The 20,628-nt window shown below is 40.8% G+C and overlaps 2 protein-coding genes across 10 annotated transcripts in view; one reads left to right on the forward strand and one right to left on the reverse strand.

Moving 5' to 3' along the window:
- Nucleotides 1-52: 52 nt before the first annotated feature.
- On the forward strand, nt 53-9,345 carry LOC104363534 (aldo-keto reductase family 1 member B10). Of its 2 annotated transcripts, XM_042795565.1 has the most exons (10): nt 53-226; nt 1,007-1,174; nt 2,229-2,345; nt 3,087-3,164; nt 4,041-4,163; nt 5,921-6,027; nt 6,229-6,310; nt 7,431-7,514; nt 8,415-8,497; nt 8,843-9,345. In XM_042795565.1, the coding sequence occupies exons 1-10, from the start codon at nt 158-160 to the stop codon at nt 8,883-8,885; spliced, it is 954 nt and encodes a 317-aa protein (XP_042651499.1). In that variant the 5' UTR covers nt 53-157; the 3' UTR covers nt 8,886-9,345. The 2 variants fall into 2 exon arrangements, with proteins under 2 accessions (XP_042651499.1, XP_042651498.1); XM_042795564.1 differs by having other exon boundaries at nt 8,415-9,345.
- A 1,629-nt stretch (nt 9,346-10,974) lies between these two features.
- LOC104363535 (caldesmon) overlaps nt 10,975-20,628 on the reverse strand; it is a 199,451-nt gene continuing 189,797 nt past the window's right edge. For 5 of the 8 annotated variants that reach the window (XM_042795437.1, XM_032986248.2, XM_032986256.2 and 2 more), the window contains 7 exons: nt 19,596-19,639; nt 19,432-19,510; nt 18,191-18,328; nt 17,136-17,231; nt 14,440-14,523; nt 14,094-14,127; nt 10,975-12,669 (listed from right to left, as the gene is read on the reverse strand). In XM_042795437.1, coding sequence (XP_042651371.1) covers nt 12,638-12,669; nt 14,094-14,127; nt 14,440-14,523; nt 17,136-17,231; nt 18,191-18,328; nt 19,432-19,510; nt 19,596-19,639 — 507 coding nt within the window. In that variant the 3' untranslated portion in view covers nt 10,975-12,637. Of the gene's footprint in view, nt 12,670-14,093; nt 14,128-14,439; nt 14,524-16,029; nt 16,115-17,135; nt 17,232-18,190; nt 18,329-19,431; nt 19,511-19,595; nt 19,640-20,628 lie in introns of those variants that run through there. The other 3 variants (XM_032986250.2, XM_032986255.2, XM_032986252.2) reach the window with 2 other exon arrangements.

The following is a 20,628-nucleotide window of genomic DNA, read 5'->3' on the forward strand; positions in this document are numbered from 1 at the left end:
GGGGGGGGGGGGGGGGGGGGGGGGGGAGAGCGGGGGGAGACGGACACGGGACGGCCGGCCCCGTCGGGGCGGCGGGCGTGGGCCGAGGGGGGGCGGCCGCGCGCCTTAAGGCCGTGGTGGGTACGCGCCGACAGACAGACGGACACCTGCGGGCACCATGGCGAGTCCTTGCGTGGAGCTGAGCAACAAGATGAAGATGCCTACCCTGGGGCTGGGCACTTGGCAGGTACCGGGGCGGGCACGGGGACGCCGGGCAGGAAAAAAAAAAAAAAAAAAAAAAAAAAAAAAAAATCGCGACCACAACCGGGGTTCCCGCGGTGAGGCGCAGGGCTGCTGCGGAAGCCACGTCCCTGCGTGGGAGCCCGTGCGGGGGGTTCGGCCGCTTTGCAGCGCCCGCGATCGCGGCCGCTTGTGTAACCGGGCGGGCTGCCAGGCCGGGGAGGCGGGGGGGGGTGGGGGGGTGGGGGGAGGAGGAATCAGGGAGCGAAAAGCAAAGAAAAAGGAAAAAAGGGATAAAAAACAAAAGTTAGGGGCTGAACAAGGGGGGGGGGGGAGGGGGGCGTGGGAAAAAAATTAAATAAAAAAAAAAAGGGGCAGGGAAGCAGAAGAAAAAAACAACAAACAGAAACAAAAGCAGACTGCGGGCCCGGCAGTTGCTGCTCGCAGCCCTGGTGGGGGGTCACGGCGGGCTGATGGGAGCCCTGAGCCACGAAACTGCTTTCGTGGGGAAGGTAAACTGGTGAAAATTCTTGGGCAACGCTGAGAGCAAGTAAGGGGAAAGGATGCTGGACACTATGCTGCTGGAAATGTCTGAGTTAAAATGTCTCACAGAAACTAACTGCTTTCTGCTCTGTTTCCTTTCCCTGTAAAAATGCTGTTTCCCTGGAAGATTGAAACAGTTTAGATGTAGGGGACAAGGGAACAGGGAGTTTGCGGAGCTGTCACAGCAGCAGGCACGGGCAGAAGGCCCTGGAAATACTCATGGTTTGATTGTGTTTGTTTTCAGGCTCCTCCGGGAAAAGTGGAAGAGGTGGTGAGGTTTGCTATTGATGCAGGCTATCGCCTCTTTGACTGTGCCTATTTCTACCAGAATGAAAAGGAAATAGGGAATGCAATCCAGCAGAAGATCAAGGAGGGGGCTGTGCAACGAGAAGACCTCTTTATTGTCACTAAGGTACAAGGATGCAGGGTTATTAGGGCATTTAGCTTTTCTTAGAGAGAAACCCTTGTTCCATCTGTAAGGTAAGATAAGGACCTATTCCCTTCTCAGACAGTCACTTCACGGTTGTCTTGTTATACACTATAAATTCTATCCTTTATTTGCAATTTGGACTGAGCTTTATCAGGAACCACTGACAGTTTAGGAAAGGTACCATGGTTGTTGATGATCTAATCATTTCCTTGCATCTATTAAATCACTTAATTATACTGAAGGTTCATTTGCACGCATCCTCAGAAGACCAGGAAAAAAAAAAAGGCAAGACAGAAGTCTGAATTTAAAGGTGCTGTGCTACTTATTGGTGTGCGAGACATTTTAAAATGGTGTCATGTACAAAATGTAAGCCAGAAAGGGAATAGAAATTAAAGTATGGGAATTCAGTCTGAAGTATTTTACATGTATTTACTTCACTCCTTCATCTCATCCACTTGTCTCAGCAATGCTCTTTGCCAAAAAGTTAAACCACTTCAACTAAAAAAAACCTTATGACTTGGGGTTTTCACCAGTAAAACCAGAAAACAATGAATATAACTAAGCTTTTCCACATATTTTTGTTTTTCTTGAAGAACAGGTTTAATTTGAGTAATACTTGCAGGTTCTTCTATTTAAATGACTTGAATTTTCAGTTCAAAAATGAAGTAAAGTTGACAGCAGTTCTCACTGTGTTCAGTTAAAAGGGAGAAGGAGGGTAGCTGTGAGCCTCTCAAGACTCAAAATTTAGCCTGGAAGAAAAAATAAGTTCTAACACAGCTTTTCTGTGTCAGATATATCTGGCAGTGTTACATTTATTTCTGAGAATCTCTTTTCATAAGTAGGAATACTGACTGTCTACCTTCCCTACTGACTCCCTTATTTGTGGTATGTTTGTCCTACCTTACCATTAAAATATTAGCATCCTTGTCTTCAGTGTACACTGAGTAGGTGGGGAGGAATCTGTCCTCCCAGACCAGAGAAGCTTCTGTCCTCTGGAAGCTGTGGAGTCACGGTCGGACTTGATTTCTTCCCACAGTTGTGGAACACATTTCACGAGAGGTCCTTGGTTAAGGTAGCATGTAAGAAGAGCCTCGCTGCACTGCAACTGGACTACCTTGACCTCTACCTGATACACTTCCCTATGGGATTCAAGGTAGTCCTGCTCTATATCCCTCTTCTCCTTACCTGGCTAGAAACATGGTGCACTCTCTCACCTATGCTGTGACCATCTTCATTATGCAGCTGGGATATGCTACGGTTCGTTTGGCTCCTCCCTGAACCTCATGGCAGCAAGCATTCAGTCACTAACTAGGGGGTGACATGTTTTAGCATGTGGGTCTGGCTTTCCACGCCTGTTGGAGTGAGATAGCCATAGGTAGGAGTGCTGCTAATGGTCCCTTTGGGTCTTCAGGGGAACTGTAACCAACACAGGATGGTGTAAAATGGACCAGTTTGGGATCGTGGCCTTCTGCTGGGCCAGAACTGTGTGAACATACCAGGTCTTGGAGATGTTGGCTTGATCTGGCGTAACCAACAGTGAAAAATGAAGCACAGCGCAGAAAAAACATGTTTCTTTTTTCCTCCAGTCTACACCTGTGTAAAATAGATTAAAACTCGAGAATAAAGGCAGGGGAATGTCTGTTCCCTTCTCTCGAGATCTGCCTAAATTACATAATTACTACTAATCCCCATTCTATGTATGCAGGGATTAATTTGTAGAAACATGGCCCTCGTCCAAAAGATAATACTGATGAATATGCATAATTTTTAGTTATGTAATATATTTAAACAACATGCTAACTTCCTGCCTATAAATCTAGTCAGAAGTGCTAGTAAACAGTAGGAAATTCAACTCTTAAAAAAAGTCTGTGTATTATCTGCCTTGAAATAACAGGCTGGTGAAGAATTGCATCCTGTGGATGACAAGGGTATGAGTATTCCCAGTGATACAGATTTTCTGGACACTTGGGAGGTAAGTAAATGTTTGATTTTTAGAACAAGTGTCAGCACTAAAGATGGAGCAGAGATCTTCATTCATGGTGAAATTAAAGGATAGGTTTGGGTATGGAGGGTAATCACACAAAATCGTATTTCGTGACCGGAATGAGCAGAGCTGCTGCTGCTGCCTCTTGTTTTGGGGAGCAAGAGTGTTATGTCTTTACTAAGACTAAAGAGGAGATGCTGTCACTAAAGTAATATCTGAATACACACAACAGTAGAACCAAAGCATAGATTAATCCAGGTGTGCCTGTTAATTTACTGGGTGCTTCATGCAGATAGGGAATTCTCACACTTTTCAGCGTTGGGCATCAGCATCTCAGGCTGTTCTTCAATCTTCCTTTCTTCATGGACTGAAAAGATTCAAGGTCTGCTCCTGCTACCTGCACCTCTGTGATGTTGCAGCTCTGGGAATTAATAGTTTTCTCCATAATAGCAGATTACAGTTGCAAGAAAATATTTTGAGGTAACTAAGTTTAAGCTAACATCCTTCCTGCTGTGTTCTGCAAACTCAGAGGTATTGTGCAGGCAGGGGAGGAAGTGGCTGGGTCTCCCTTGTTTTTTTAGCTCTGGTAAAATGACCCCCAAAGAAGCCAAAGCAAAAGAATTTCACTTCCCACTACAGAAGTGTTTGCTAAGCCATTCTTATATTACTTTCCCATCTGCAGTGGGACCTAAAGCATACAGGTAATACAAGTTGCAAAGATTATTTCTTTGTATGATTTGAGATACTGTTATTTAAACGAAATGTGAGTTGTTTGTTGGTTTGTCACTGACTTTAGGAAAATAAAATAGTGTAGTTGTCAGTAATACCACTCATAAACATGTATTGGTTGACCTTACTCATTAGGCCATGGAAGAACTGGTGGACTGCGGTCTGGTAAAAGCCATTGGTATTTCCAACTTTAACCATGAGCAGGTTGAAAGAATCTTGAACAAGCCGACATTGAAATACAAGCCAGTAAATAACCAGGTAAGCTCTTCATTTCAATTGATGTCAACTAACCTTGAAATATGCCTAAATATATTCATGCTACACTTCAGCTCTAAAACTGACTTCTGCCATGACCTTTAAATAGTTTTGGTGCCATGGAAAGATCTTGCAAAGCCCAAGGTATCTCTGATCATCTGAAAACCCCTTCAAGTCAGTTCTGCCTGTGATATGCAAGGCTTCAGTATGGTGTCAGTCCTGATGGTTTTTAGCTGACAAGGATCTCAAAAGAAAAATTTTTGGTAGATTTGTGTATATATAATGCAGTGGAGATTTGAGAGAAATATCATACAAAACAGTATGGATTATGCATATCAGAGTAATATGAAACAGATGAGAATATTTAATTTTTAGACAGTGGAAAATAATGAAAATATCAATTACCTTGTATAAGTCCTTGCGACTTTCTGCTACGTCCTCTTTCACACTCCCAAGTACTACCACTACTACTACCACTACTATCACAGCCCAAGTTGCCGCAGACCCATTTCTTCCAGCCCTGGGATAACCAGCAAATCCCCACTGCAAACTACTGCACAGGCATGGGTATGTACAGAAACACTCTAACTCATTCAATGGATTTACTTATTTTTCAATGTAAAATAAACCATTTCACTGGGCTTCATTAAAAAAGGAGAGTTGAAGTTTAGTTATATAACAAATTCTCACCACATACCTCATGAACAAAATCACAGGACACCGGGGCATCAGGAACTTCTGACGTTCTTCTACATGTGACTTCTTTGCACTCAGCTGAGGGTGCTTAATGCCCATCTCTGCTGGTTGGGGAATATCCATGGAAATCCCCACACTGGGTCCTGTGCAGGCCCTGTGCTGCAGTGCCAGGTTAGGGACTAGTGTTTGCACCAGCCAGGCTTAGCACAAGGGGGACGTAGGACTTGGAAAGATTTTATCGAGTGTTATAAATTTCTGGTGGGGATGGACCCAACTACCCTGTGTTAAAAGCTGCACCAAATTCAACAATTTAAAGAACTTCAGGCTTTGACTCCAGTTTGCTTCTCCATGGGTGTGCCTGTGCAGTTCACTGTTGTTAAGTAGCTGCCTAATCTAGCTCAGACCTGAATAAACTGCTGTACATGGATTTCATGTCACCATGCCTGGTAGCAAAGCTATAGCATTTAGAAACAGCTGGGTAGCTGTGTGGTGCCACGTTATGCAGCATAGCCATAGCCCTGTGGTCGGACTATGGCTGGTGGCCAGCTGAGCAGCATTGCTGTGTAGGCTCCCGTTGTTTCCAGTTAAAGGACATCTTGCCCGAATGTCTGGTCCCAACATGATCTGAGCTAACCTAGGGAAGCTCATCTCCCCAGGATTCTTCAGGAATTGGAGAGACTCCCTGAGGAGAGGAGAGCAGAGCTGGGGTGACTCAGAGCAGAAGATAAACTTCAGGTATTCTGAGCTGCCCCTCTGAGATGCAATCCTGCTCTGCAGTAGTCCAGGAAAACTGATCTCCCCCATTCCTGACATAAATAGCACTTTCACTCTTCTTACCTATTTCTTACTCTCTTTGTGTAATATGTAGCAGGAAGAAACCCTGTTCTCTGTGCCAGGGCTCTAGATATTGCTGTGACATGAATAACTTTTTTTATAAGAGATTTTAATCATGATATTTGGAGTCTTCTTCACATTTTCTGTGACCCAAGAGAAATTAAAATGTTGTGCTCTGGAGCCCAGTGCAGTCTGCCCCTGTTTCAACCACTATGTTTCCATGCTTGCAGATCGAATGTCATCCATACCTAACCCAGGAAAAGTTGATCAAGTATTGTAAATCCAAAGGGATTGCTGTGACTGCATACAGCCCCCTTGGCTCTCCTAACCGCCCATGGTAAGAAAGCATCGCAGTCTCTCTGTACTCAAAACAGTGCATTTGCAACTTGATTCTTTGAGGCAAATGGTATAAATAATGCAGGTATCATGAGAAAAGTGCTGTTGCTTTGTTGCAGATTATTTCACACAAAATGTCAGGCTTCCTGCAGGCAGGCTAATATCTTTCTACCATCAATATCCTGGCTTTTCTTTCTAATAGGGCCAAGCCAGGGGAACCTGTGCTGCTGGATGATCCCCGGATTAAAGAGATTGCAGTTAGACATCATAAAACCCCTGCCCAGGTAAGTGGGGTTATCAGGGCAAGCTATTCCTCCTCCTCAGACATTTTTGTAGGCTGTTGGCCAGTCTTAGCAGATGCTGCCTTCTCTAGAGATACAGTATAATGGGGCTGAACTGACACTTGACTCTTCATACTGCCCCAGTTCTTACCAGCATTCATACGAATTAACAGGTATTTTCTAAGAGGTCTTGAGTGCAGGGTTTGGGGTGGGTGGGGGCTGATAAGCACTGGTACATGCTTTCCTCAGGTGTTCCCCTTCCTAGGGAGATTTCTTCTGCTCCTGGAAAGAAGTGCTTGCCCCTGGAGAACTCCTTTGCTCTGAGGGTTATTTACAAATCACCAAGCCAATTTGTTATTCTTCTTTCCAGACAAGTTAGCTAAATTATTCTTCAGAGAAGTCCTGTAATTTGCAGACTTATTTGATTGCTCCCCGATTGCTTGTTTTCACAAAGAATCACTGAGAGTTGCTTGATTACTCAAGATGAAGTTTTTTCTCTATTAGTTGCTAGTCACACAAATGAGTTTTTGGCCAGGGTGTGCAGAAACCGCACTTCAAACAAACCCCACATTCACAAGATACCAACCGCAGTCATATTTTAAGATAGTTTAAGATGGGCAGAGCAGGACAAAAAATTGTATGTAACAGTCCTCTTTTGAAGGGATGAAACTTTGAAAAGATATAAATAATGTTTTTCCTTTTAAAGTCTTCATAAAGCTTAACCTAGGTGAGGTACTTACCTGTGAGCCCAAAATAATCTGCAGTATCATTATGCTTATTTGGTCTGAGCACCCGTATAATGCAAGCAAGAAGCATCATTTTTCTCCTGCCCTCCTACGCTAAATGAAAACAAAACAAATCCTGGAAAAGCCAGGATGTAGAAACAACATGGGCCAGAAACAATTATAGTTTGTCAGTAGACTGCGAGCAAATGCTGGCACATCAAACTCCTGCGTGAAAACTGCTAAAGTTTTCCAAAGAGTTAACATCATTGTAGGAAAAGAAATTGGTCTGTGCATGGAGGGAAAAAAAAACAAACAAACAAACAAACAAAACCCCACAAAATGCATTTAACAGATTTCCTGGTACCCCTGTGTTCACACTCCTCCTTGTCCTTTCCTAGGTTCTGATCCGGTTTCTTATCCAAAGAGAAGTGATTGTCATTCCCAAGTCTGACAAACTACAGCGTGTTGAGGAAAATATCAAGGTGAAATTTCCATTGGTACTGCTGCTACCTTTTTACACAGGCCAGGCACCCACACCTTTATCTCCCCCATGTTTCCAAGCAGGACCTAAGAAGCACTGGAAGGGGAGTGCAGAGATATAAAGGCTAGGGCTCAGCACTACCTAACCATCTGCACTTGTTCTCTGGGGAAAAGCATTTTTTTCCTGACAGGAGAGGAATGGGTTACACCAGGGTGGTCCAAGCTCTGCTGCCTTGGAAAGGGAACCCCAGTTTTGGACTTGCCCTCTGGGAAATGCTTAGTGAGCCCCTCTTTCGGGTGTAAAGGAACAAACTGTAAACACCAGACCTGTTATGATTTACATCTCACTTTGAGGCTGCGGTTCCCTTGGCAGGGAGATTCAGCTGGATGTTTGCTCATAAGGCCTGGCAACTTAGACAGCATCTCTGTGTTATGTTCGATTCATGCTGCTACATTTTGGACTTATTTCTGCCCTGAACCACCAGCAAGAATTCTTAGATGACTGATTAACTGTGAGACAAGTATTTCAGTTGGTACCCCCTAGTTCTCTCTTGTAGCAGAAATATTTACTGCTAGTTCCAGTATTTGTGACACATCGAGTAATCCATCCTTAGCACCATAAGTTTTTTGTCTGTGTGTTACAACACAAGCTGCAGTGAGATTTGCATTCAACCACCCAGAACTGTAAGACATTGCTATGAACAGCACCTCAGAGACAAAAGGACTATCTTGATTACTTCAAGGGTAAATTGGCTGAGAAGTAAGAGGATTTCTTAACTATGCTTAGTGTGGATGCAGTATGTTCCTACCTCAGGTTGTAAATGCACGAAGCACACTTAGTAGTTAAATACTCATGAACCTAAGAAGAAAGCCCATTGTATTTATTTTTTATTTCCCTCTAGGTGTTTGACTTTGAACTGTCTAAAAAGGAGATGGATGTCATCCTCAGCTTTAACAGGAACTGGAGGGCAGTTCCAGTGCTCCAGTATGTTCCTTATTATCCTTATTCTCCAGTAGGCCTATCTCTAGCTGTATTTTCATCCCCCGTATCTTGAAAACATATATGACCAAAACCAGGGAGAGGTCAAATCTTAAACCCTGGACCCCAGGTAACGAGATATCCTGGAACTGATACTGGGAGGGAGATTCATTTAAAGGCATTCCCTTCAGCATCTTGGTGTTGCATATGCTTGTTCACAAGCCTGTGTTCAAATTGACGACAACAGCAAAACTTGAGTACAGTGGCTGTGGGGGAGGGAGACTGCAGTAGGGAAATGCTGCTGAAGATATTTTCTACAATAATTAAATAACCAGGTCTTTCTCTTCTCAGAGCCGTTAATCACAAGGACTACCCATTCAAAGCAGAATATTAATGCCAGTGGCTTCTGCAAGGCCTCTGTATAACGCCTTCCAGATTAGAAGATGTAGCTCGGTCTTGATTTCTTCTTCTGTACTAGACAATCATTACAAGCAGTTACTTGTCCTCCTGTTTCAGGAGGAGATCACTAGCTGCTATAAGAATGCATCAATAGGAGTGAGTTTTGTAAAGATGGTTAGCAGAAATCTGGTTTTGATTAATAGTAAAAAGACAATGTCTCTTCATTTTCTTTTTTCCTTGTCTTCCTTAATTAAAGACATGTTTAACAGAAAACTCTGGTTACTTACATGATTCTTTGTATGTTATTTCCAGTGTAGTCAGTCATACTGGCTCATGAGTTGCTGTCAAGGAATGCTGTCTTTAATTACCTTGCTTTTTACATAGTTGTGATTTTTATAGTGTAAATCTCTAATGCTTTAAAATTTTATATTAATAAAGTTTGAATAACAACAAAACCAGTGTAGTGCTTATATCACTTCATGCAATTAGTTATAAAAACATGGCTGAAGTCTGTTTTGTTTTGTTTTTTAATACAGATAGAAATGAGCTTTTATAATTCCTGTAAAAGGACAATAGAGAGAGACTGCTTTGTGGCTTATGCATCAAACAGGATCATGCTGTAGCTAGAACTTAAAGAACAAAGTTGTACCTATTACCTCATGCAGCTCTCCCTCTGAACACCTAGAAATTGAACTGGTGTGATTAGTGGTGAAAAGTTGAAGATGGCATCATATGCAGTGAAAACACATAAAAATCCACACAGCCAAACAGAAGGGCTACCTGCAAAATCAGATTGACTTACTCTGGAAGTTTCAAACAAAATTAGATATTTGCAACTCTGCTGGCATCATTCATAACACTGTATCGAGACAAGGGCTGGCTTTATCTAAGGAAAACATAGAAAAACTTCTCTTTAAAAACACTAAATCAAACCGTGAGGTAGACTCAAAATTGCTTTAAACTATTTCCGGGTAGATAATCCTAGGCCAAAGCAAAGGCAGGCTTGAGAGAGGCTGTTTTGGGGCGTTCTGCACACTGACGAGAAAGTCTGGCTAGGATGCTGAGTGAGCTGCAGGAAAGCATGACCAGAAACTAAGGAGACAACTTGGTATTGTCTAAAAAATCATCACCTCATAATGGTATCAAGACACCAAAAAAAAACTTGCATCATTGCTGAGTCAGCCACTGGGACATGTCTTTGGTGAATTCTGCCAGGAGGTGGTGCCAGCTGGTGGGAACAAACTGTGACAGCACCACTTTACAGTATTTCCTAAAAGTAAGACTCTGCCCAGCATGCTTCCATACTCTCAGAAAAGACAAAAACCACGAGCAAAAGAAACATATTCACATCAACAAGTAAAAGCATCACTTCAGCAAAGCTTTCAGAGAAACGTAGCAACGTAGTCAGTCAGTGTGAGGCAGGAGACCAGGCACACTTTCAAGCATACAAGCTCTTTTCAGGTTAAATTAGGCAGCATCCAATTACTTTCCCCCCAGTAGTTCAGAAAGCTGTGTTTGCTACAGCCTTCCCATTGCTTCCCGTGGAACTGGCAGCAGCTTGCGGGGGCTTCTTTCAGATGACCATGACCTGGTTAGAGCCGGGCATTATGTGCTGTTCTGCCATTAGAACAAAAATGCGGAGATGGGAGGATGATAGGAGAGCCAGCAGCTCCCCGGTCTTGGTCCCTGTGATCATCCAAGCCTGGAAGCTCATCCCACCAAGGTAGACCAAAGAAACATGACAGCTCTCACACAGAAAACATTTTTCAAAACAGAGAAGCAGATGGCTGTACCACCAGGTCAGAACCTACTTTGCTGAGCACGCTGACTTCTGGATGATGCACAGCTCCTGTCTTGTACTGATAGGGACAAATAAGATTTCCACCCCCCATTCCCACATCCCCCTTAAGAGTACGTAGGTTAAAGCTGCTGATTTTATGACTTGGCTGTACGTTGAAGGATAGTACATCAGGAGCAACTTCCTTCAAGCTTCTTTGCAACGATACCTCATCTTACATGGCCTTAGCACAATTCCTACCCCAGTTGTAACAACTGGCTCATTCCTACTCATTAACAAACGGGGCTGCTGATGGAAATATTCCATTTATTGTGGATGCAGTTTCAGAATACATTGTTTGAACAAATCATTTTTATTGCAGCTATCGGATGTATTTGAAAGACTCAGAGGAGTGTTTACAAAACCCCCAAACAAAAAACATGACAAGTCACAGACAATGTCAGGCACAGTTTCACCCCCTACAGATAACTATGTGCATCTCTACATGTAAACAAGATGTTTCAGCCAAGCAGGAGAGCTCATCTTTGGATTGAAATAAAACATTATTCTTCTTTAGGAAGAAGTCAGATGCTGGAAGAGATGGAAGTGGTGAAAAGGGAGAACCTGGTAGTTCTGACGCACAACAAAGCTGTTAAAAACATGCTCAGGGGCTACTTCAGTTGCTCAGTTTATGCCACCCATACACTGTAGGATGTAAATGCTAAACTGTATGGCATATAAATTCAAACCAAGCTGACGTCTTATAGCCATGTGTTTACTATATACAAATGAAAACATCTGTAAATAAGATATTCGGGAGAGAGTTAAAAAGAAGCACTATAAAGATAGAGGTTTACTTCATATTAGGTGGACTTAGTGTACAGCAATGATGGATGGCAAGATTTAGTGTACAGTCATTTGAAACAAGCTCCAACTGTGTTTAGTTTTTTTTTTTCTTTTTAATTATGGTAGTTTTATATAAATTAAACTACAATGTTTTATACAAGTGTCCTATTTTTGACCCTCTATACCTTTACCTTTTCCTCTTTTAAAAACTATACTTTCTTTTTAATTACCCGTTACTGGGCAACTGACATTTAAAATTTTTTAATACTTATCTCACCATACCTCTAATAGCAATTATGAAATCTTACTATAGAAAAGTGTGTGATTTTGTCTTTATTTTTTTAAGCTGTGATATTGGCTAATTATGTATGTTTATTACTAAATATAGTACTCTAGCACGTATTAAAGCATTCTACCATTAGTAGTGCCTTTAGGCTAAACTTTGTAAAGCTATGTGTGTATATATTCTAAATTGCATTCAATTACTAGTCACTAACAACAAAAAGAAATATCAGTACCGCTGTCAGCTAACATAGTCATCCAAATTCAGGTATTAACTTAAACTAGAATGGAAAAATTGATACTTAAAAAAAAAAGTATAAAACAAAAAAATTAAAACACGTTATTGATGCAGTATTTCTCATGACATGGGCAACTTACAGAAAATATTACATTGTCAACTAAAGATATTTCTTCCATGCCTTAGTCTAAAGTGCAGAAAGAAAGACTTCTGTATTACAAAAGTAACCATTGTTTTTATAGGTTTACTGCACACCTTTCTCAAGCAACTTCACTTTACATGCATTTTGGGTTGACTTCTTATGCCAGTTGAAATCACTGTTCAGATACATAGTTAGTTATGACTATCAGTAGGAGAGTCTATATATTTCACAGCATGGGTTTCTTTAGGAATAAAGGCTCTTGTGCAAAGGCAGTACTATTATGATGAATGTCTAGACTGATTATTAAATACAGTGCTAATATACATGGTTTTAACTGGGATAATGCAAAAAAGACATTTTGGTAAATAAACATAAATATAAAAAGAACAATTTAGCACTTATTCCTTTTTTTTTTTTCTTTTTTTTTCCCCAACTGATTGGTCCAGCGTCTTTAGTGGCCTTCTACGGTTCTTTCTCAAATTGTCTCAAACCTGCTGAGAAAGAGAAAGATTAAAAATGGCTTGAAATAACCCAAATGTACCTCTAAAATAGAGAAGGCATGGCTCTAGATTAACACCCAGCATGTAAGAAGGCAGGACAGAAGCTGGATGCTGCTGTGCTGGCATCCTGGGGCTGCTCAGAGGTGGTCTCCAAGAGGACAAGCAGGATTTCACCTCTCTTGCCTCCGACACCCCGGGGCGGCAGCTCAGGGGGAGCTGAGGGAGACGTTCCCACTCGGGAACGCGGGGGGTGCTGCAGCCAAGGCTCCCCCCGGCCACGCATGGGGGGGTGTCTGTGCTAACGCTGAGCGAGCCTGAAAGCCTCTCCTAACAGCTCGGTTTATGAAAGAAGAGGAGGAGGAAGACCATTCCATTTCGCATGACTCTGAACTGGTAAGAAAAGTTCACAGGCATATCGTACCTCTGGCTTCACATGCAAATGTGGAGAAAAATGTGTGCACTTATTAATGTGTAGAAAACCGTAAGTTTTTCTGTATTTGATCATTTAATTCCTAGTGAAGTGTAGAGAGATGCTGCAAGGTACCTTTAAAGCTATTAAACTGCCCAGTCTTCCCTATTGGTCCTTGGGCACATAATTCCTTTAGCTGGTTTTATTTGTAGTGGTTTAGATTAAAATAAAAATTTAAAAAGCTAGGAGGGTAATTTTGCTTATTTCTTTCTGTAAAACCATGTTTTGTTTCTCAAACTAATAGCCTCAAAAGAATAGTAGTAAGACTCTTTGTCTTGAGAAAACACCAATGCACAGCTCCAGCAAAAGCAGTGCTGCTGTTGAGTGTGTTTGAACTCCAGTCCAGTGTGAGTCAGGAATACATGAGACTCACAACCAGACAGAAGAATTATTTTTAAAAATCAACACTACTGAATTTTCAACAGGCTTCACCATCACCCAGTGACAGTGTTTAAAATCAGATGCAGGGCTCATTCTCAACAGTACTGAAATCTTCCATTTCTCCTCAAATAATGTTGCTGCAACAGCCTCGCTTTTTGGAATCCCCCTCTCCGCTTGCAAAAGGCATAGCCATTGCTGCTGCAGCCTTTAAAAAAGCCTTTCATTTGCCTTGCATTTGCTGTAATTAGTTAAATGACCATCCCATTCCTTGGACCTCACACAGATTAATGACACTCTCTGGCTCCAGCAAACATGCTACGCACGTCACTTGAGCAAGGCTTTGCAAACACGGCTGGAGCACCGCTAGTCCTCAGTCCTCCTAGAAAGATGATTTAGGTTTATTTCTCAAACATTCATGTTTAGATGATATTGCAATGGAGCTTTTGAAATGCAAAGGCAAAAAGGGTATTTTTACATCACCATTAACTGCTGTAGAATTTTAAAGCACAGATATGTCTGTGGGAAAACATGGCAATTCATATGCAGGTATATAATTAGAATTACTTACCATTAGTCTCTGATTTTTTCCCCATAGCTGATACCTGTTTGAAAAAGTAATAATCCATTACTAAAGTTGAATATGGGAAAACATAACTATTTATAACAGGAAAAAAAAATCAACTCCATGCAAAGGGGAGATTTCCATGCATAACACAGCTGTGCCAAATAGGAATATAAAAGTTACACACTGCCTATGGCTTTCTGCACCTCAATGTACTTTCTTTTATGGAAAAGAAGGCAGGCTAGTGGAGGCCTAATTCCAGCTGACTGAGTGTATGAAGGTGAATGGCACCTTCCCCCTGGAAAGCCTCTCACAGAGATGTTATCCTTTCAACAATGCACTGAAGTGTTACCTTAGAAGAAGAAGAAGCTGTCTTTTCAACTGACTGTCTCTCCCAAAGATTACGTTTGCCGGATACGTCTCCTGGTTTTAAATCCTGTATTTTTAAATTAATGTCAGAGAACAGAAACCAACATTACTTCAGGTTTATTTCAATTTGTTAGAGGAAAAGTTAGAATGCGACTTCCTCATAAGAAGAGTTGAGGAGCATCCACCAGTGCTAAATATTACATTGTCTATCAATTATAAAGCTATTCAGAATGACCTTTCACATGATGACTCTATGCATATACACGCTTTATGACAAAAACCAATCTTGCTGCATCTATTAGTATTGCACAGACTGCCCATAACTTACTACAATCATTCTAGGGATTATAGTGAAAAGTTACCACACCATCAGATTTTTTAAAAGGACAAATTCCATTTTTGCAGAAAAATCATTTATTCATAAATAGTATTTGTATTAGGGAGGAATTCAGAAGTAGCTCATCTCAGTTATTTTAGATCAGAATCAAAATATTTAATCAAAAAAACCCTGTAAAAAAAAAAGATAGAGTAGGTCTTCTAATACAACAGAAAAGTAGACCCTCCTCTGCACTCTTAAATATAGGTTTCAGGATTTAACACTATAGTCCTTCATATCCATTTGATTTTCCATTGCATCCTTTAAAACCTTAGCATGTACCAATCACTAGCCCAACAGAAAAAAACAGGTGAGGTAAAGTTATTAAAAAAATAATAATATTCTCTGAAAATTAGTGTATATAGAGACTTTAAACAAAACTCAATAAAAATGCCAAGCTGCTTCTTGGGGAAAAGCAGGGCTACAAATTAAGATGACATATGCTGGGCTAGTAGCAATGCACCTGCATAAGGACAGATAGATTGGTATCTACCTCTGTGGCTGGCAAACAAAAGGCTCTCAAAACAATTTTGTAAACAATACTCTCCTTTTCAAAAGGTGTTCAAGTCCTGCATGGTTTCCAGAATCTTGTTCTTGCCAGCCATAGACAGGTAGTTTTCTGCACATGAGAATTTCTAACTTGGGATTGAAAAATGCCCAGCGATGAATGGAAATGAGATTTCTCCAAGAGGTATTTGCACTCAACAGAGATGCTCTAGAACTGATCATAATTTACAGACAAAGAGGGTTGCTGATGATTAAGACTTTAAGCCAATTCTGTAATTCAAAAAGCAAGTTTAGCAGTAACAAAGGAAGGAAGAAAACAGCAAAATTACAGTGGACTTTATCACAAAACCACTTGCAGTAGACATTATCACAAAACCACTTCCATAATCCTGAAATCATTGGGAACCTGTGATTTAGGTTCACCATAAAACTAATTGAATCTTTGCTCCCGCTACTTTTAATTGAATGTTGTCCAAAAACCACAAGAATCAATGGTCACGAAAGCTTCAAACAATTCTTTATTTTGGGGGAATGTGAGGGAGGTAAGAATTTATTTGCTAACTAAGAAATTTTAGGTTTTCCTTTGATTTATCCTGGTAAAAAAAAAAAAAAAAAAAAAAAAAAGTAAAAATTGCACATTACAGATGTATATCATTCTTCATAGTCAATTATAAACAGATTTACCTGACCAACTTAGCAAACAGACCCCCAAAGAAGAAGAATAGGAGGAGGGCAGGTTCCTTCAAGCAGAGATATTGAAAGAAGAAAGAACCATCTATTGAGAAAGATGAAAATGAAGACATAGATAGAAACAGTTCACTGAGGGGAAAACAAGAGGTTAGTTTTACATTATCTAAAAGATGCAACTTAAAAGAAAGAGGAAAATCTGGAGGCAGACTCTGTGCTGGTTTTCAGTGACTGTGATTAAACACAGCAACCACAATAACTTCTTTTGTTTTTACATTCATGGCCATAGGACACAGTCTCCATGTAGCTACCAGTAAATACTGACATTAGGGACAACGTTGCAAATTTCAAGCTCCTCTTTGGGACAAGTAGGAGTGCACCTTGAGAAAGCGTTTTTCAGGCTGCACCTTTTATAAAGGGCAAGTGGACTGGCAGAAAAATGCTACACAAGGGTATGGAAAGAAATCAGTTCTTTAATAAAATCCCAAAGCTGAAACACTGACACCACGAGTGATGCCCTGCCATTGTCCAGTATGGACACCTACAGCACCAGTTCCTCATTCATACCCTTCCCAAACCCACAATTACCTGTTTCTGCTCCTTCCCACATCCATACCACTGCTTCCCACACTCCCAGCTTATTACTTTTATAGTATTTTTTACTCTGATTCTTGCTGAAGTAATGGGCATGCTAAAGAACCTTCATTAGAAATTACATTTAGGCTGTTAAAGGACTAAAGTACTTCAGTTGTGTTTAGAAATATACTTGGAAGATTTGTTCATCCAAGGTCTATGGCTGGTAATTTCTAAATTAATGGTAGGCCTTTCACAGGTGGAAATTTAATGTCTTTCTCTACCAGAGAAGTGCTTCTCTGAGCACTGTCTTTTTAGAGCACCCCTAAGCTTTAAGGTGAGAACTGCCCTGCTTCATCTCCCCTTTTTCTGACTACCTGGGAATCAGCAGCCAGAGGGCCTCTGTGAGCTTCCAAGAGAGGACACGCAGCAAGGTTCCTCCAAAGACCATCAGCTCGTTGAGGAAGCACTGTCACCACCTCTGCCCCAGGAGAGAACCCACCTACTGAAGAGATGGTTGTTGTAAGTTTACTTACAGAAGGTTTTGGAGCAGGTGATTTGTTGCTCTCTGGGGTCTTGGTTAACCACTCGTTGATACGACTGGAGACACCAACCTTCAGTCCAGCAGTTTCCTGCAAAATAATAAAATCTAATCAAAGACTTTCAGAATAGCTTTGCTTTTAAATCTAAACCATGGAGTTTAATGTAGAGGTCCTCACTGAGACTATGGCTAACTAAGACTCATCCTGTGTGCTCTGAGGATATTATCCCTATGAACTACACAGTACTACTACCCTTTAGTTTTCTATACTGATAAATGTGGGCTGACAAAATCATTTCCACTTTAGTGCTAACCCAGGAATCCATGTTAGACATAAACCTGCTGTTTCTGACATAACCTCAAACTCCAAGGAGAAAAAAATCTTCAGCCTAAAAGAAGAAAAGACCAGTCTAAGTCTACATTTTCATTTTATTAAATAAAAGTTTTTCAAAAAAGCACATCAGAGAGGAGTTAAGTGCCCTAAAATTTAAATCATTAAAATAAATCTTTAAAATGTTAGAACAAATTATTGAAATTTCATGCCTATCTGTAATAACCCCCTTCAGTCCATGGCTCAGTTTTTGGACTATGATGAATGCTCATCAGTTCACATCAATTTATAGAAAGGAAATGATGCCTTAAGGATTTATGTAGAAAAAATAAAGGTTTCACAAATGATTGTATGCATTATCTATAAAACATCATCATTATCTTGTCTATTTAATCAAACGCTGCCCCCCAAAACAATCTTTTTCAACACAAAGAATTTCTTTGTACTCCGCTTGAGCTACCCAGATATATTTGTCTAAGATATCTGATGTAGCTCTGGAATGTCTCATAACTTAGCTCAGTATGTCACTAAATTCTTCCGTTATACTCAGTATTGCAGCCACACAATTTTGTGGGTTTCTGAGGGCCTCAGGATCCTTTGGGATATTCTTCACCAGTGATGTCAACAGCAGCAACCAGCCTTACTCATATGAACATGAATAGCAAGGTCAGGTCCATAACATAATTCTTTATAATCACTCTGTAAAACTAAACACATACCTTATTTGGTGTTCCTGTCCCAGAGGGCGATGAAAAAACATTCCCTTTCTCCCACATGCTCTTGATGTTACGGACACCCTCAGCTGGAACAGGAAGGTCAGAGGCTGCTGGCTTAGTCGGTCTTGCAGCCTTTGTGCCCTGCAGAAGAATTGAGGCCAGTTGGTGTTTGGCATTAAGAGCTGGAGCTCCAGGGTGGTTTGACTCTGGGGCAGTGCTGGGGAAGGCAGCAGCTGTAAGTGGTTCTAGAGATAGTCATGCAAAGACGGAAAGGAACACCCAGCTCAGGGGGTGCCACTGAGACTCTCCTCCTTCTGCTTTGCAGTTGTACCCTCAACACAACGATCAATGAAAACCACAATCACTTTGATTTTTGCACTTGTTACATTTCTGATGCCCATGGTAAACCATGCACACAACTGCTCCAAGGCTTTAATTTGTCCTCTTTTAAGTCTTAACTCCTGCATCTTGTAAGCAGGGCTCTTTCAGGGACAGAGCTAAGGAAATCTTTATGCAAAGAAGGGGGAAAAAGGTGCTCTGTCATTTAGCATCAGACTCTGCTCCATCTGTTCCAGACAACTTAACTGGGATTCTAGGGATAGATTTCAGCCATTGCAGTATATTTGGAATGAGGTGATTTTTTAAAGAATGGGGAAACGGGGGGTTTTTGGCATGTTTTTTTCCTTGGACTGTGAAAAGAAAAAGCCTTCAATTCTGGCTTCAGGACACATTATCGGCCACTAATTGTCAAAATCACTTGGGGTCAAATCCTTCATTTTATTTTGATTGTATTTTTCCTTCGTCACTACTTAACTCCCTAGTTCACTAAAGTGTCCTTCTTTTCCAATGAATGTCACTCTGAAGTGGCAGTCAGCAGCACAGGCCCAGTTCCTTCCTCTCCTAAATAAGCCACTAATAGGATAACTATCAGCTCTCTGCTGATAGTACTGTCATCAGCCAAGAAGAGGATACAACTGTCACTCAAGAGATGCTGACTGAGTCCTTCAGGAGCTACTCCGAGCTTAAAAAGCAGATAGAGTAAATTGCAGCATGACAGGAAAGACATGAATCTGAGATTTTCTTTAGATATATACCTAGATGTTGGTTATATTTTGTTCTTGAAGTCACCTTAGAAAAGAGTTTGTGACCAAAAATCCCTGCAATTCTTGAACAGTAAAGCATAGGCTGCCTAAGTCCCCAAAGCCATTAGTAACTAGGGCAATCATGACCTGGAATTAACTTACCTCAATTGCACTAGTGTATTGCTCAAGTCTACTGTCGATCTTTGAGACAACTGCTGTTGTGTGGGCAGGTTTCATACCACTGTAAGAGGTAAGAAGGAAAAAATTAATATTCCCTCCAATTAAATACTGCTGTTTTGACTGAACCTACTGTTTTACTCCTTTACCTCTTCTGAGCGGATTTGTTCAAAAATTCTGCTCGCTCTTCTATCTAGAAGAGAGAGAAACAAGAACTGTAAGTTTAAAGTTAATAAAAAGGCAGCCCTGTACAAGGTCAGGCTAAAATGTAATTTCAAATGTCAAAAGATCAATCTGAAAGAGATGCATTCCAAGAGAAATCACCACAGTCACACACACAGCTTTTATCGTTAGGAGCCTATTATGCTGCAGATTCATAAAGGTGGATATATTTTCTGTATTAATGTTTGCATCCTTCATATTTCTTCAGTGTCTTATTTGTAACAAGAGATTAAACCACCAATACAGAAAGGAGAAAAGAGAAGTTCATCTTATGAAAGGGATTGATATTCACAAAATCTATGTCAAATTTTCTCATTTCTCCCACATAAGAACAAGTATGTATCTCTTGAGACAGACAGCAAATTTAATAAAGTTTTTCTGAGTTGAGACATCAGACTAGGCCAGGTTTGGAGCTCAGCCACATATTCTATCTCATGCAAAAACCAATCCGACTATACTCTGCTTATGTTCAAGCTGGGTCACTGCTGAGTCAATATCTACCAGCTGTTATTATACAAACTGATATCTTAGATTTCATCATTATTTTCTACTCCGTTTATCTGAAAATATTGTAATGTTCCCAGGGAAAAAGAATCATGAAGGTCTTATAAGATGTATGCCAAATCTCTTGATAATTAGAAACCAAAATGAATCCATCTTTGAATAAAATTTTAAACTATTTCATGATGTGTGTGTGTGTCTATTTGCATTCTGGGTCAAGAAATACTTCAATCAAATTTCTTCAAGCCTCTTCCACATTGCATTATTCCACTTCTTGTCCCAGGCTCTACAGTTTCACTTAAGAGTAAAACATACACAAGCAGCTCCAGGGGATAGAAATGACTATTAATCAGCCTGGCTGGATTCCTGGGGATTCCCTGGTCTCAGTAGAGTTGTCCATTTTCAAGTTACTTTAACAGTGATTGCTGTGGCATTCATGCCTTTAAAATAAGGCAACGA

The sequence above is a fragment of the Tyto alba genome, unplaced genomic scaffold (genome assembly GCF_018691265.1).
Source record: "Tyto alba isolate M040663 unplaced genomic scaffold, T.alba_DEE_v4.0 Super-Scaffold_21, whole genome shotgun sequence".
NCBI classification, from domain to species: Eukaryota; Metazoa; Chordata; class Aves; order Strigiformes; family Tytonidae; genus Tyto; species Tyto alba.

Bases quoted from the DNA above. Each gene is read 5' to 3' on its own strand.
- LOC104363534 (XM_042795564.1), top strand. From the start codon at position 158: ATGGCGAGTCCTTGCGTGGAGCTGAGCAACAAGATGAAGATGCCTACC. The intron at 1,175-2,228 runs GTACAAGGATGC...TTCTTCCCACAG, and splicing joins ACCTCTTTATTGTCACTAAG to TTGTGGAACACATTTCACGA. The intron at 2,346-3,086 runs GTAGTCCTGCTC...TTGAAATAACAG, and splicing joins ACTTCCCTATGGGATTCAAG to GCTGGTGAAGAATTGCATCC.